Source organism: Urocampus carinirostris, chromosome 1 (assembly GCF_059441175.1).
Source record: "Urocampus carinirostris isolate Australia breed hairy pipefish chromosome 1, RoL_Ucar_1.0, whole genome shotgun sequence".
Classification (NCBI taxonomy): domain Eukaryota; kingdom Metazoa; phylum Chordata; class Actinopteri; order Syngnathiformes; family Syngnathidae; genus Urocampus; species Urocampus carinirostris.
Window position 1 is genome coordinate 57,808,967 of NC_142349.1, and position 15,598 is coordinate 57,824,564.

General features: G+C 38.2%; 2 protein-coding genes across 2 annotated transcripts in view; one reads left to right on the plus strand and one right to left on the minus strand.

The window, feature by feature from the left end:
* The first annotated feature begins 769 nt into the window (after positions 1 to 769).
* map6d1 (MAP6 domain containing 1) lies at positions 770 to 11,490 on the plus strand. Its single transcript, XM_088346568.1, has 3 exons — positions 770 to 1,493; positions 4,182 to 4,395; positions 10,010 to 11,490. Exons 1-3 carry the CDS (start codon positions 1,096 to 1,098, stop codon positions 10,079 to 10,081), a joined length of 684 nt encoding a protein of 227 aa, XP_088202694.1. The 5' UTR covers positions 770 to 1,095; the 3' UTR covers positions 10,082 to 11,490.
* yeats2 (YEATS domain containing 2) overlaps positions 11,326 to 15,598 on the minus strand; it is a 30,380-nt gene continuing 26,107 nt past the window's right edge. The window contains exons 27-29 of the mRNA XM_088346569.1: positions 14,432 to 14,506; positions 14,190 to 14,263; positions 11,326 to 12,257 (exon numbers count right to left, since the gene is read on the minus strand). Of these exons, the coding sequence (XP_088202695.1) occupies positions 12,149 to 12,257; positions 14,190 to 14,263; positions 14,432 to 14,506 (258 nt within the window). The 3' untranslated portion in view covers positions 11,326 to 12,148. The remainder of the gene's footprint in view (positions 12,258 to 14,189; positions 14,264 to 14,431; positions 14,507 to 15,598) is intronic.

Consider the following 15,598-nt stretch of genomic DNA (forward strand, 5'->3'; position numbering starts at 1 on the left):
CTAGGGAGTGATTCGTACAGTCACGACGAAATGCCAACTGTGGAACTCCGAGTAGCCCAAAAACTATACTTGAAGTGGAAAGGAGCATCATATTTCTATTCTTATTATATCTGTATTAAATTGTAATATTATTGGGAGCGAGTTTTGAATTTACATATATTCGTTTTACGTTGAAGCCGTGTTGTAATCTGGGTACGTACAGTATTGTGTTGTAGTGCCATTTAAAACAAGCAGAGGATCATTTCAGAATAAAACTTTTAATGAGTAACTTGTCTTTTTAAATTCTAAAAAGAAGTAAAACATATTGCATTAACTGTACAGGATATGGGTAAATTCATTTTTATAATTGTAGACGAGGTAAATAAATAAGTAAACTATTTACTGTATTGTAGTGCCGTTTATTACCAGCAGATAGCAGTGTTGTTTCACAGCAAAAGTTTTACGGAGTAAATAGATACAGTTCTTGGATTTTTTTTTTCCCTAATAAGGAAATATAACTTAAAGTGTTTGTTGTTCAGTACGTTCATTTTACAATGAAAAATATTATAGGAGGTGAATAAACATCTCTTATGGAAGAAATGCTTTTTAAACTACGCGTTTTTTCTAATTTATAATTGGAACGGTTAAGAAAGTAGCCTGAGTTAAATTATCTTTACATTTTAGCAGAGCTATGAAAGATTCCTCTTTTTTCCTTTAGGTTAAATATTTTCCTTTTAATAGTAATTATAATTCCGGAATTATTTTCCCCTGCATGTATGGTGGTCGCCGCATCACAATTATGTAACGCGAAGATATCGATGCAGTGAGTCGTTTCTGGTGCACCATGTTCTGTTTTATCGCCGAATAAAGTCCAATTTACATGCAGACAGAGTGAGGATTAAAAATCTTCGATTTGAACGTGGGATTTGAATATTTTTGAACTCATCTCTCTGCAGGGTAGAGGCACCAAATTGAGAGCGCGTCAGAAGATCCCTGCTGTCACATGGACCCTTTCAGAATCCCTCAAGCGGAGCGGGAACCAGCAGCGCTCTCATTTTGAATGCAAATCTATTTTTTTACTCTTTTATTTCTCTTCCTTGCTACAAAAAAGTGAAAATGGCATGGCCGTGCATCAGCAGAGTTTGCTGTCTAGCTCGGTTCTGGAACCAGTTCGACAAATCGGACCTCTCGATGCCACTCACTATACAGAACTACTCGGATATTTCCGAACAGGAGGTGAGATCCATCACCAAGCAGGTGTCCTGCAGGCCGCAGATGCCTGGACCCCCAGGAACCTCTGAGTCGCTGAGCCGGACGGGCTCAGTCCGGACCCCCAGTTACAAGCCCCGGGAGGACTATCAACCTCCTGAGGTTCCTTTCACGGGTGTAACGCAGTACAAGCAGGACTTTAAACCTTGGCCCATTCCCAAGAAGGACCAGTACCCCTGGATCAGTAATGGGGGAGGACCCGGGGGGAGGTTGGAGGTGAAGGAGGAGAAGGACAGCTTCCACAGGTAGGACGTAACAATGTTGCATTTTTTTTTCAGAACTCAAATTAGTCTGCGGATAAAGTTTGTCTTACCTAAAAGGCATGAGGGTCTTTTTTGTAGCTCGTGGCGCTAAAAAAAAACGTGAGTTTCTCACTAAAAACAATCCGAGTGTTGTTTCCCTCAGTCTTGCTAGACACAGTGATACAATTAATTGACGTAAACTGTAAATAACCTCAACAAGCCGTCCCATTTTGTTTATAAACACCGGAAAAGGGAGGTAGGTAGGTAGAATGAATACATGAATAAATGAATGAATGTCCTTTATTGATATTGCTATTTTATTACTTCTGTATTTATTTTCCCTGCTTCTTTTCATGCTTGTTATGTTTATACAATTATTATTTATCAATAGAAGCTGTAAATAACACGCCACTTTAAAAAAATATATGTATTTTTTTTTGACACAACAATCATTGGAAAACACTAGTTCCGGTTTCGCATAAATGCTCTTATTTTAAAACTAACTTTTGAATTAGCAGAGCCTTAGTGGAAGGTAACTTGATTTTCCATAGCGGCAGAAAGTTTGATACTTAGTTTAATTTGTTTATCCATCCTTTATTTGCACCGCTTATTCTCAGCAGGGTTGCGGGGGTGCTGGAGCTCATCCCAGCTGTCTTCAGGCATTGGGCAGGGGACACCCATAACTGGTTGCCCAACAGTCACAGGGCACACAGAGACAGACAACTTAATCGTTAAGGGACAATTTTGGACTGGGCAATTAAAATGAAATGCATGTTTTTTTATGTGGGAGGAGACCGGAATCCCCGGGGGAAACCCACACAGTCACGGGGAGAACATGCAAACTTCACACATGAAGGTTTGATCTCATGACCTCAGAACTGTGCCGCACATGCGCTAACCACTGCGCTGCCATGCTGCCCATGTATATATATATTATTTTAAGAAACTTGCAGACAAACTAGCGAACACTCATCATTCTGAAATAAAGAGCAAGTGGCGGCCATTTTGTCACTGATCTGTGATTGGTTAAATGAACACTTGTAATGTTGGAAGCCAAGTAGCAAAATGGCTGCCCTTTTTAAATTCTTTAGTCGGAATGAACAAAAATACAACCTCGATTTTTACAGTAAATATGTATGAATGTGAATTTATTCCGTTTAAAACAAGATGCACTTTTTTGACACAGAAAGGAAACAAAATTATCTTTTTGCAGCCCGTGGCCTTTTTGAAATGTCAACGTGCTGTTTTTCTCAGTCTTACTCGTCATAGTGATACAAGTTATTGACATAAACTGTAATTGACCATACCAGGACCTTTTTTCCCCCAGATCTGAACTGCTTATCTAACAAGCATTGGGAAACTACTTCAGTTTTCACGTAAACACCTTTATTTTAAGGACACAGTCTGGTTTAGGATAGGTTAACTGAAAAGTAACTTGATATTGCATTTTTTTTACTCGGAGGTGAAGCAGATATAAGACTTTTGTCCCTACATTTTTTCGGGTAAATACAAAACAGTTTTGACTTTGTACAGCACTGCTATTTTTCTGAACACACCCTTTTGAACTATTTGCCCAATTGCACAGCCTTCAGAGCGTGCCTATTATGAATAGATAGATAGATAGATAGATAGATACTTTGTTCATCCCCGAAGGGAAATTCACATTTCCAGCAGCATCCCTGAGCTGAGAACAATCGAGAACAATCAAAAATAACACGGGAGCTGCTGGAGTGGCTGCCATTCGTGACGGCGCCGGAAGAAAAGATTCAATTTGAATCATTTACAAACAAACAAACAATTGAATCATACTGAGTCTTGTTTGTTTTCTGAGAATCTTCTGCACCAACTGGTAACTTGTTTGGCATGTAACAATGAAAAATACAGTAAGAACCAGGGATATTCTGTTTTCGCATTGCACTGTTATTATTTTGAACAAAACTGTCGTCTGCATTTTTTATTTACACACAGAAACTTTGAGATGAGTGGTATTTACCGAAACGCAAATTTTAAAGTGAAATAAAAAAGTATTTAAGCCTTTTCAAATTCCTTACATATCAGCATAAACTAACAATTAATTGGATATTCAATGTTCAGTTCAGTTACTTATTCCTCTCTCTTCTGTCGTAATGAAAACCTATACAGTAAATGTTTGGTTGGTCCCATTAAAAACAGACACAATTTTTTTCATCTGGGTGATTTTTGAAATAGATCAGTTATGTTCATTTGATTGCCATTACCGAGGAGGAAAGTTTTGCAAATAAAAGCTGAGATGAGCAGTTAATTGAAGGATTTAATACTGAATATTCTGTGCATAAATTAGTTTACAGACAATGGCTGTAGGAATTAAAAAATGCAAAGACTTTGATGGTTTACCGTCATTCTTATACAAAAATGCGAAGACTTTGATGGTTTACCGTCATTCTTATACAAAAATGCGATCGATAAACTGATTGTAAATTGATAACAAAATTAAACACTTAAATAGTCCAGCAGTTGAATGGAGCACTGTTCCCCTCATAATAGCCTCCTTTTGCTCAAGCCGCACAACCTTTGCCTGAGGAAATGAACTGTATTCTGTTCAATGGATGACTTCTAGATTTTGTTGATGTGATCTTCTGCGATGGTTCCCATACTTTTTCATACCACTGTATTACGTTCTAATCACGTTTTGGGGCGCTTCTCTTTCGATAGACCATTGTCGAAAATCAGCAAGGCACAACCTTCGGAATCCCCCCGCGTCCCACCGGAGACCAGCTACCAGGCGGCCTACAACGGAGACGCTCACAGATCTGTAGCCTCCGCTAGCGCCAACGTGCAGCCAGCCTCCGTCCCCAGGCCTGCAGTCATCAGCGTAGAGCAAGCCGGACCATTTAACAACTCACTCGTCATAAATGGCAAGACCGAGGTGAGCATATTTGGCTGTCTTGTATAGTACACAAACTAAAAAGAAGGAATTAATCAGTTTTAACTGCATGACCTCCTTTTTTAATGCAGTAGACCCCTGGGATACGACATTATTCCTTTCTAATGTGAAATTACTGTAGGAGGGAGGGTGTTGGATAGAAACCTATGCTAATTAGCTAATGCGTTCCAAAGACCCCCCCCCCTATACCCTAGATAAAACGTCAAAATAACAAAATAGAATACTGTGTGGTATTTACGACTTATGTGTATATAATTTCAGAACATTACTATGTATTTTTAAAAAGAAAAAAATGTGTTCACTCTTGGTGTAACATGACTTGAGCTGGTACAGTGGAGTTAGTGGGTGGATCCAGAGGTGTGAGAAGATATCCGATTAAAATAAAAAATGTTTTCGTCTTCCCTTTTATCTTAATAACGGTCCAGAATGTTGATTGGTTACAATTATATTCCTGAGGAGGGGTAGTAATTTGGGTCTTCTTCATATTTCTTACTTATCACAAGCTTTCTTCCACGGTTATCATCTTCTTGCTTCTTCATTTAGCATCACTTCAAGCTTTGAGGCACATGGCGAATAAACTACAAAAAAAAAAGGAATTAATGTGTCGTACTAAATTGCAAAGTCTTAACAAAGCAAGTAAAATCCTAAACTGGACAAAGAGAGAAAAAGGCATCGTTGAGGAAGTCCTGCTAATAGCATATCAGGATTTTCTTGTGCTGCAAACCAAAAGCAGACTTGCATCTCATAGGACGTCGACCAATGGCAGACAGGCATCTTCGAGATATCACTTGTTATAGTTAAAATGTATAACTTTCTGTACATTTTTGGGCACATACTAATTTGTTGTTCATGTCGGGAAATGGTGGGGGAAAAGGCTGTAACGTGGGGCCAAAAATCCATCTTATTCCACACTAAGTTGGTGATGCCGTATCCCTGGGGTCTATTGCATTAATTATGTAGTCAAGAGGAAAAAAAATACTTAATTTAAACATATTTGTGTAATATGATATATTCAACAATAAAACAAAATCTGAATGAATGAATAAACACCCTTATTGTCATTATACAATGGTATAAGGAGTGCTTCTCCCCCTAACTTTGTCTCATTCCTCTGTGTCTCTTTTTCTTCACTCTGTCTCTTTCCTCCCTTTTCTAGCTCAATCTCTCTCTTTTTCTCTCCATTTCTCTTATTTTCCGCCTCTCTTTCGTCCTTTCTCTCGCTTTTTCTATCTCTTGTACTAAAACAAGGTAAAGATATAAAAATATGTAAATGTATAAGGATTGGCAGAAAATTTAACCAAATTATCTGTGAACAGAACTCTTTTTTTACAATGCCGCCTACCATACTTCCATTTTTCCTCTCTGTCTATCCATCGACAAACCTTTTAAAGTAATTTCTTTTAAACTTGCTGTCATTCCTCAAACATTACCTTCCCCCTTGTCCAAATAGGAGTTCCCCTAGCGTTTTCAGGGCAGCGTGGGAAAAGGGCATAGGGCCAAGATGGCAGAACAATGAGAGGGAAATCCTGGCACAAGGCCTGCACATCATGGATAGAATTATATAAAAGGTCCAAATTGACTGAGCTGTCAAATCCAATTCTAGCCTGTCTTGGTTGATGTGTCGAGTGGAGAGATATTTTAATCATTTTCTGACGGGCAATTTGGAAAGCCACCTTGGGATCCGGATGAACTGCAACACATACTGTGAGCCGGTGAGAGCTGACCTCAAAATGTTCTTACGTTCGTAAACCGGGACACTCCGATTAAATGTGTTTGTGCCCTGGCATTGACCTCCATTGCCTCAGTTTGGCCGTGCCCCCTCTAGCACTGCTATTTAATGGACAATGAAGAAAGAATTGATGTTGTTTTAAAGCTCCAGTGAATATTATATTGCGCCCCTAGTGGTGTAAAAAAGACTTGTATTCTTTTTTTCTTTTTTTTAAACCCTTTTGTATCAAATAATAAGCAAAAACACATGTACCATCACATAAACATGATTTCTTAAACTATTTGTAGGTTTAGAAATTTGTAATCATATTAAACAACTTGGGGAAGCCGTCATGTTCGGCGCCCATCTTACTACTACGGAAGCGTGAATGATGATTTTGCAGAGGTACAGCCCAGGGGGGGCTCTTCGCACTTAATAGCCACTTACCAAACACAGTTGATCCCTGCATGTCTAGGTCGTCAAGGCCTGTCAATCAGGCATCTTTTACTTTCTCCCCAGTTTCCTTCTCTAGTCACTCCCGTTAGCCACTTGGATAAAGGCTATAGCTTCCTGCTATTATTATTGTTGCACCGTGTTCGTTGTCGGTGTCACTCGCCTTTCACGACTAGACATGCAAGAAAAGATTCGCGAGTTAGGTGATTCAGGCATCTTCCACTTTTTCCTGTTTTCTTTGTCCTTTTCAGTGTCACCTGCTTCCCACAGCTGAGTATTGTAATCCTGGGTCCCAACACTTGATAAATTCCAGTTTGCACTTGCAATCTTTCACTGGTCTTCTTATTTGGAGAGTTGCCAAACACCGAGAAGTTACATTATAATAAGAATATAATGAGAATTTTCAGATTTCTTCAAAGTAGCATTTTAGTGGCCCTTTTTGAAGTTAAAAGAAGCCACACACTTAACTTGCTGTTGAACTTGTATCCAGCAGATTGCCCTAATGCACTACAGTATAAACAACCTATAGAAAAATGAGCAATGCAAAAGTTGTTTTCCTGATTTTCGTAGTTTAGGGAAATTGCTTATTTTGGAATTTGCAAAATTACTAAATTTTGTGCAGGCTTGGGGATTAACGGAATACCTGGAACGGCAAAAATGATGTTGGCAAACTGTTTGGATTTATTTTCGTTTTGTTTCTGTCGCATTTTATGTTAGTTTTGCCGGAGATCAAAGCCAGGAGAGAAAGCTTACCACGTGTTGTGAGTCATAATTTTATTCATATTTAGTTTCTTTTGTCTTTTATTAGCATATTTGGTATTGAGTAATCCAAAAGTAATTGAAAGTAATCCAGTTAAAGTAACCCTACCCAACCCTGGCAATTTGCTATAAACTGGCATCGTAAACTACAGAAGATTTGTAGTATTTAGTAGCTCTACAGTAGCTTGTCCTGCTAGCCGCTTAAGTTAGCTACTTACATCAGCTCTGACCAACTTCTGGTCGTAGCTTTTTAGCCGCTAAGGGTGTATCCAGCTCGCTCTGTATTTTGATGTCGAAACGGGAAGAAACACAAGCCTTCATGTCCTTTCGCTGGCAAGAATACGATTTTGATCACGTAAAATTGAGGAACAGGGTCTCATATTATGCCATCTGGTATCTTTCAGGCTTCTCTATTATAAGCTCTTGTAGTGAATTATTACACACTGTCTTTTTACAGTGCTGTAAAAATTATTATTGTTTTGACAAAAATATGCCGGAAAAAATAGTAAATAGACATAAATACACTGAGGTATTGTTGACCTTGCATGTGTATGGATTTTAAAAAATGGAACCAAGCAGGTTGATTGAATAGAGTAAAGGTGTTCAATGCCTCTGAAGATTTTTTTTTCAATAATCAATTTTACTACAATGTATGCCTTATTAGTAAATTAAGTCCACATATACTTCATTATTAGTATTTTTTCTGTTTGTGTTTTGTGGAAACATCACAGAATGATTAAGGCAATCAAGCAACTAGTGTATGAAAATTTAAAGAGATTCTTGACAGTTTTAGCGGTCATTCAATGTAACAGCAGTGAGTCGGGGAGGGGGTATAGGACGGCTCAGTATTATCCCAATCCAATCTGGAACATGGTCAATGCACTAATGAGTCGCCGGTTGGGCGCACAAATCCCGTCACCTTCTTATCCATTATTTCAGCTTTGTCTGGCGTTGAACTTTCAATTTAGTTCTTTAGGGCTTTCACATTATTGCAGGCTGCTGAAAACTAGGACAGGATGAGTTATTTGAAGCTGTATGAATGAGATAGTTTTTTTTTTAATATTGTGTTTTACAGGGTAGTTTATTTAGTTACTTGTATTTTTTTTAGACAGTAACAGCCATGTTTGGCTTTTCGGTGGATTACACTGCAAAAAAATGGTTCCAATGGCAGGTTATTTTGCTAATGATAAGTATTATTCATTGTATTTCATTATTTTGTTCATTTTTTTTTAAATAACTATTACTTAAATTGAACAAAATAGTCTACCAGTGGAACTCAATACATTTTTGCAATTTAATCCACAGAAATGCTTAACATTATACGCTTCTGCTATGTTAGATTATTTTGCTCATTCTTCTTCTTATTTATTTGATCCATTTGAATGTTTTTTAGTTAAATAAAATATGAGATTTTCATGGTGTTTATCTTTTAGTCATGATACATTTATTCTGTTTTCAATATTGGACACCAGGATGCCAGTTCGTTAATTCAGACCTCACTATTGTTCATTATTTTTGCTATTATGCACAGTTCACAGCCAATAATGTTGTTCTTTGATTACCACACCCTTTAAGGCAAATCTGCTTTATGTAACCTAAGAAAAAGGGCTCAGCAGAAGGCGTTTAAATCTGATTTGGAATTTGGCATCGTGAGTTTTTTAGTACAATTCTCTCCTGTTCTCCTTGCAAGTTCAAAATTAATTGATGTCTTCTCTCCATATCTTGAGTTTCTAATAAACTATAAATGCTACTTAAAATGAGGAAAATCTGATTAAGAAAAATTATTTTATTTAGGTCATTTTTTTATTTTACTACAAAGATCTTTTAAAACGAATTCCTAAAATAAGATAAATAATACTTATAATACAAAAAGTAATCTGTCACCCGTTAATTAAGGTTTTTTTCCCCTTTATTATCACTACAAGTCTTCGGACCCCGGATAATAAATACAGTGCAAAAAATACAATATCGTACCACACTAACTGCTAAAGTATTTATAAAGCCCACGAGATTCTAAACAGAACGGAGAGAGAAAGGCATTGTGGGAGGGAATTTAGCCAACATCGGCATCTTCATAATGTAACGACGCAAACCAAAAGTAGACCAGAATTTTATATGACTTCCACCAATACTGGATAGGCAACTTGGAGACGTTGAAGCTCAGTAAATACTTTTATGTTGATTTTGTATATGCCGAAACATGGGACTGAAAAAACATCTTAATATTGTAACACGGAAAGATTGTAGGGTAAGGACGCCGTAATGGGGCTCAACTGAAGATATTTTCAGAAATGTGAAACAATAAAAAACAGAAAAGACCAAAAAATCAGAAAAGAAAAATGTGGAGAAGGTGATCATGGAGAAGAGAAGCAGTACAGGCTGCTGCATTGAAAGCACAAAAGATTGGGTTTGTGTGCATGTGTGGGAGGGGGTGTGCTCCTACACTAACACACCACTCTGCTTTTCATCACGCCTTCCCTCAGCACCCACCCGAGGGCTTCCGGGACCACCAACACACCACGCCGCCTCTCTGATGCTCACATGAAAAGACTCCATAGTGATGACGTTAAAATCACTTTGACCTAATTTGACTGCTGTGAAAGAGCTGATAATAGCTACAAGAAAGGAGAATATGGTCCATGAGCTCCTCTTAATATCTCATGTGTTCCCTGGCAGGAACATCTGGTCCGGACGAAGCAGCCGCCGAACTCTTCGGCCGTTTTTCAAAGCGGATCGAGAGCCTTTTAATGTCTGATGCAAAAATGTTTGGAGGAATCTATACGAGAGGACGTGTCAGGAAGGAAACCCTGCGTGATGTCAGATGGTGACCCAGCCCCTTTCAAGCCTGCTCTAGTTGCTATGGAATTGAATATGCATGTGAGCGACCAGCTTGTTTGTTTTTTACAGGACAAGAAAGTGAAAGTCAGCTTCATGTGTAAATATGTATGCGTTTTGGCAGTTTAAAATTAGTTTTAGGTGCTGTCAAAAGTTAAAAGCTTTAACTCAATAATCAATGGAAAAGTCCAAATGTATGGCTTTAACATCGGGTTGAATCTTGAAAATTCTAACTAGAGTTTAAGCAATAACTGAAAGTTAAAAATTTCCTGAGTTAAAGATTTAACTCAATAATCAGTGGAAAAGTCATAATTTAAAGCTCTAACACGAAGCTAGAATTTAAAGCTGTTGCTCGAGTGTAAAATCACAAGCCGGAAGTTAAAGCTCAATGGAGTTTGAGCTTTTACACAATAGTCAATGGAAAAGACAAAATTCAAAGCTTTAAACCTAAATTAAACTATTAAAATTGTAACATGAGGGTTAAAGCACAAGCAATAAGTTAAAACTTTAACTCAGAGTTAAAGCAAGGCTTTCAAGTGTTACCCTTTTACAACATTAACGTTAAATACAGCATGCTCATGAGTTACAGCCAGAACTCGAGAGTGATTGTACCTAAAGTTAAAGCTTTAACTCAGAGTTTAAGAGGCTTTCAAGCGTTTTCCTTTGATTGAACGCTTTAAAACATTAACTTGAGTTAAGGCAATGATGAAGAGTTACAGCTGTAACAAAGTGTTAACCCAAAAGCCTGAAGTTAAAGCCTTAACTCTTGAGTTAAAGCAGCTTTCCATGAAAATTGAGTTCAGGCAATGAAGAGTTACTGCTGAAACTCGCTCGGGAGTTAAAGCAGCTTTCAAACATTTCCCTTAAATTAAATGCTTATAGCATTATCTTGAGTTACAATATTGAAGCTGTAAATACATCAAAGCAGGTTCAAAAGTCTTAACTTTGATTTAAAGCTTTAAATTTGACAGCACTTCTTTTCAAGATAAAGTACCTGTACTGTATTTAATCGAAAATTGAATTTGAATACCGTCACATTTTACTCGCGATGGATTGCTGGATGTAAATACCAATAAAGATGTCATTACTATCAAATTACAGTTCCTAAAATTAGGGGTGTGCGCCGTTTGCAATTTTTTTGTATGACACAATTTAACTATGCTCCGTGGTATTTTTTATTGTTTATTACAAGAATATTGATTTTTAAGCGGTTTTCATTGAAACATGGGATATCGTCTACCAGTTTGGTTCAATAGCCTCAACATTTACTCAGACTGACACCAAAATGACACTAAACCTTATTACATTCACACACACAGGCAAACACACACACACACACACACACACACACACACTGTCATCACGGTATGATTCCGAATAAAAATATAAAAGACTCGCAAACAGTATCTTTTTTCCATTACTCACAAAGACCGTCGAACATGAATTGACTGATATAAATACTGAGACTGGTGACTGGAATACATAAAAATAATATCCACATTTGATGAATCAATTCTTGTTGTCGCTCAAAGGGTTCAGGACATGGCCATTACTAAAAACCCGCCACATCGCGTGCGCATTAAAAACTTCCGCAGGGCAACACACTTCGTGAAAGCGGATCCTTGGTTACCATGGCAACAGCAGATTTGTTTCCAAGGTTAATGCGAGGGATTGGAATCGGTTCAGTAGTGTCAGTCTGCGGTCGATTTGGCCCAGGCTTCGTGTAGTGAGCAGGCTTTGTGACAGGAAACTTTATCATTCCCCCCGAAAAAAATTATCCGCTGATGAGGTAAGTGAGAGTGCAACTATCTGTGGAAAGAGCCACTTAAGTGTGGCGGCCAGGAGCAGCGAGATGGCTAGCCCTTCAGTGATCAAGTCAACGAGACCATTAAGTAATAGGACCTTAGCGGTGGGAATGTGGATCAGGGAGAAGTCCTCCTTGTTCTTAAGAGTTCCTTCATTTACGCGTCTGCAAGCGACTCAGTCGTCCTTGGTCAGGTAGCCCATGTGCGCATTGGTGAGGAAGTCACATGTTGGGATGCTACTGATGGCTTGGTGGATGTTCATGGCGGTGATTTCTTTTGGAGCTCTAAGAATAAAAAAAAGTGCAAAAAAAAGACTGGGTGCACGGCAGTAGACATTACAGAGAATTATCAACACAGACCAGAAAATTAGTAGCTGATCTCTGCCCTGCAGCAAAGTCAACAACATTTTAAAGGAATATTACCTATCTTTCATAACATTCTATTGTTTATCTTATTTTTTTTAATTTTATCACAAGTCAAACGTCAAATCTCATTGTAAACAACATACACTACATTGTAATCGATGACCATAAATCCATTGTTTTTTAGTCTAAATGAAACAGCACTTGTCTTCACATTTAAACCCGAATAATATAGAGTTCCTTGATAGGAAACCAAGTCAAATTAATACACGTAAATTAAAGCTAAATGTGGCCACATGTAAAATATAGAATACTTCTCGTACATGTAAATACTAATTATAAGCAACACCTTGCAGTTCACGTCACTTTTCACCATATATTTTAAGTTATCTTTACCCTAATTTCTTGTGGTAATAAAAACTAGGGATGAATAGTAATTATTAGAAATTTGTATTTATCGGGCCAATAGTAAACAGACCCATAATTGCTATATATAACATCACAGTTATCGGCCCGACAGAAAAAAAAGAACAATTAGTCACTTGAAGCCACCCCATAATAACCAGTTAGCTAACTCTGCTGGTTGGAAAGATTCAAAGCATTTATGTTCCCCGTGAGAATATATTTAGATTATCGATAGAAGTTGTAGCCCAACTTGGCCGTGTCTCCTCTCTATCTCTCCGTAATGTGAGCGAAGCACCAGAGAGCTCGGACATAATCGGCTGCATGGCTCCGGTTGTTGTTATTGTACGGGCTTCTGAACTACAGTGAGTTTTGTTTTGAGATTTTTTTTTTTTTGCGGATAGCCATTGAGCCCAAAATTACCCTCAAATCAGTCTCTAAAAACATTTTTGTATTAACTCATCATGACTGATTAATTTCACCTGTGCCCGCAAGTCGAGTGGCTTCCTGATTGGTTCCCTGTTCTACTTAAGCTCAATCCTTTCACTTGCCTGTTGTCAGTCCGTCAGCGAACTTCGGTTTCTACAAGGCAAGCATTTTGACTCTGACTCCGGTATGTCCCGCTTTATCACCCGTTTTCCACCTGTTCGTTCCTGATTTCCCCGTCTGTCTCCGGCTGCAACCTGTTTTTTGACCCCAACCACGTTTTGATCTCCCGTCCCGGCTTACGACTCGTTTTTTGATCCAGACCACGTTTTGCTCTCCTGTCCCAGCTATCAACCTGTTTCGCCGTCTACGATACTATGATCTCCCGCTCTGGAAGATCCACTTCCACATTCGGAACACGTTCCGATTCTGTGAGCGGCTTGCTTCCCGCGTCCAGTGAGCACCGAATCGCGAACACTGCTTTTCCTCTTTATCTCAATAAACTTGTGGTTAACGTTGTCTCATTTTACCCTGATTTCAGTACAATATACATCAGCATTTTTATTCGGAAAATAAAACAAAACAATTGTTCAAAACATTTTTAATATTTTTTTTTTCCAAGTTCCCGGTAAGCTAAAGAACATGATCAGTGGGGGATAGTCAAGTCGAGTGAAGTAATGTTTATTTGTATAGCCCATAATCAAAAAGAGTCTCAAAGGGCTGCACAGACCACAGATAATTGCAAACCACAGACTATTATGACACCATCCCCTGATCTAAAACCTACATGAGGCTATAGAATAATAGTGTGTTTTTCCCCTGAGGTTGCAGATAAAAAATATTTTATGTTCCCAGGCTGCTGCTGGGGAATGTAACTATGCAGTTTGTATTATTTTATATAAATTATATCACAACCTGTAAAATAATTTCAAAATCACATTTTTAAATTAAAAATCTTAAACCTGTTTTTATTTATATCTAGTGCACTTAGAGCAGGTTGTGTGTAAAGGGAGCACTTCAACTGACCTGTTGTGAGGGGATTTGTCAAAAGCACCAGCCAGCGCTTCTCTCAGAATGTCACTGGCCAACTGCTCTGTTGCCTGCAGTGTACAAACACACACACACACACACACTTAAGACACAGGAAGAAAGAACACACTTCTGCTAAGCAAAAGGTAAGCTGTGCAGTGCTCTGAGGGCACACTGTATAATTCATTTTTCCGATCCAAGTAAAGGAAAATTTAAGCTCTGTATAGACGGTGACTGACCTTCACGATCATGTCCTCAATCACCGGAGCAAAGAGGTTCTTCTCTACCTCTACTGGCTGGAAGGTGATTCCAATCTGAAATGCACAAAATAAGCTTATAGGATCATATTTTCCTATGTGCTTAATCAGATAAAGCTTGCAGAAATAAATCCCCCTGTCCGTCAAATCTGTTATTTAAACAAACTTATGCCAGATATGCAATGAAAAACATGCCCGCTGGCTGCCCAAAGAATGGGAAGAAACGCATCACACTTTCCAACAGATGTCATTAAATTAAAAAAAAAAAAAAAAATTCACAAGGCTATAAAACGTCAAAAGACTGACATGAGATGATTTACTGATAAATGAAATGATCTGCATTTATATAGCGCTTTTCAAGTCAATGACTTCCCAAAGCGCTTTACATTGTGCTTCACATTTCCCAATAGCAGCCGTGATCTGTGCAGCCATGCAAGGCGCTAACCTGCTTATTGGGGGTATTGGGGGTTCAGTGTCTTACCCAAGGACACTTCGACATGTAACACGGACAAGCCGGGATTCGAACTGGGATCCCTTAATCCTAAAACGATCGCTCTACCTCCTTTCAAGATTTATTAGGTTAATATGATCTATTTGCGCTTATTATTCAAATCAATATTGATTTTTTTTTATCAATCAATTAAGTTTTTTTTTACCAAAAAATAAAAAGAATGAAAGATTAAAGGGTGGTGGGAATTTGGCTGCAAGGTAGGAATGTGGATATGAAAGGTGGGTTGAAGCCAACGGTTCATATCTCACAAGGCCCGAACGAACAGCCTCAGGGATAGCTTCTTCCCCAAGGCTATCAACACACTAAAACAATAAGCAATACCCCAGTTTAAAGTGCAATATTCCCGTTTTGTAAGTTTCATTATTTTAGATGTGAATAGTATTAGAGGTGAATACTTTATATTTTCTATCTAAAAATGTTTATACTGTATAATTTTCCAACCACAGTATAACCCCTTATTTTGTTGTAGCAACACAATGATAATAATGCTGACTCTGACGGGAGGGTGGGTTGTTGGGTGGAAGGAAGGGCGTAACAGTGGAAGGAAGGAAGGAACAAACGAAGGAAGGGTCGAAGAAAAAAAGCAATTGAGGAAGGAGAGAGCGGTGGGTGGGCAAAGGGAAAGAAGGAAGAAATAG

What these genes read in the sequence shown, in the direction of transcription:
- map6d1 (XM_088346568.1), top strand. Translation starts at nt 1,096, where the DNA reads ATGGCATGGCCGTGCATCAGCAGAGTTTGCTGTCTAGCTCGGTTCTGG. An exon ending in GAGAAGGACAGCTTCCACAG is followed by an intron (nt 1,494 to 4,181) that starts GTAGGACGTAAC and finishes CTCTTTCGATAG; the next exon opens with ACCATTGTCGAAAATCAGCA. An exon ending in TCATAAATGGCAAGACCGAG is followed by an intron (nt 4,396 to 10,009) that starts GTGAGCATATTT and finishes GTTCCCTGGCAG; the next exon opens with GAACATCTGGTCCGGACGAA.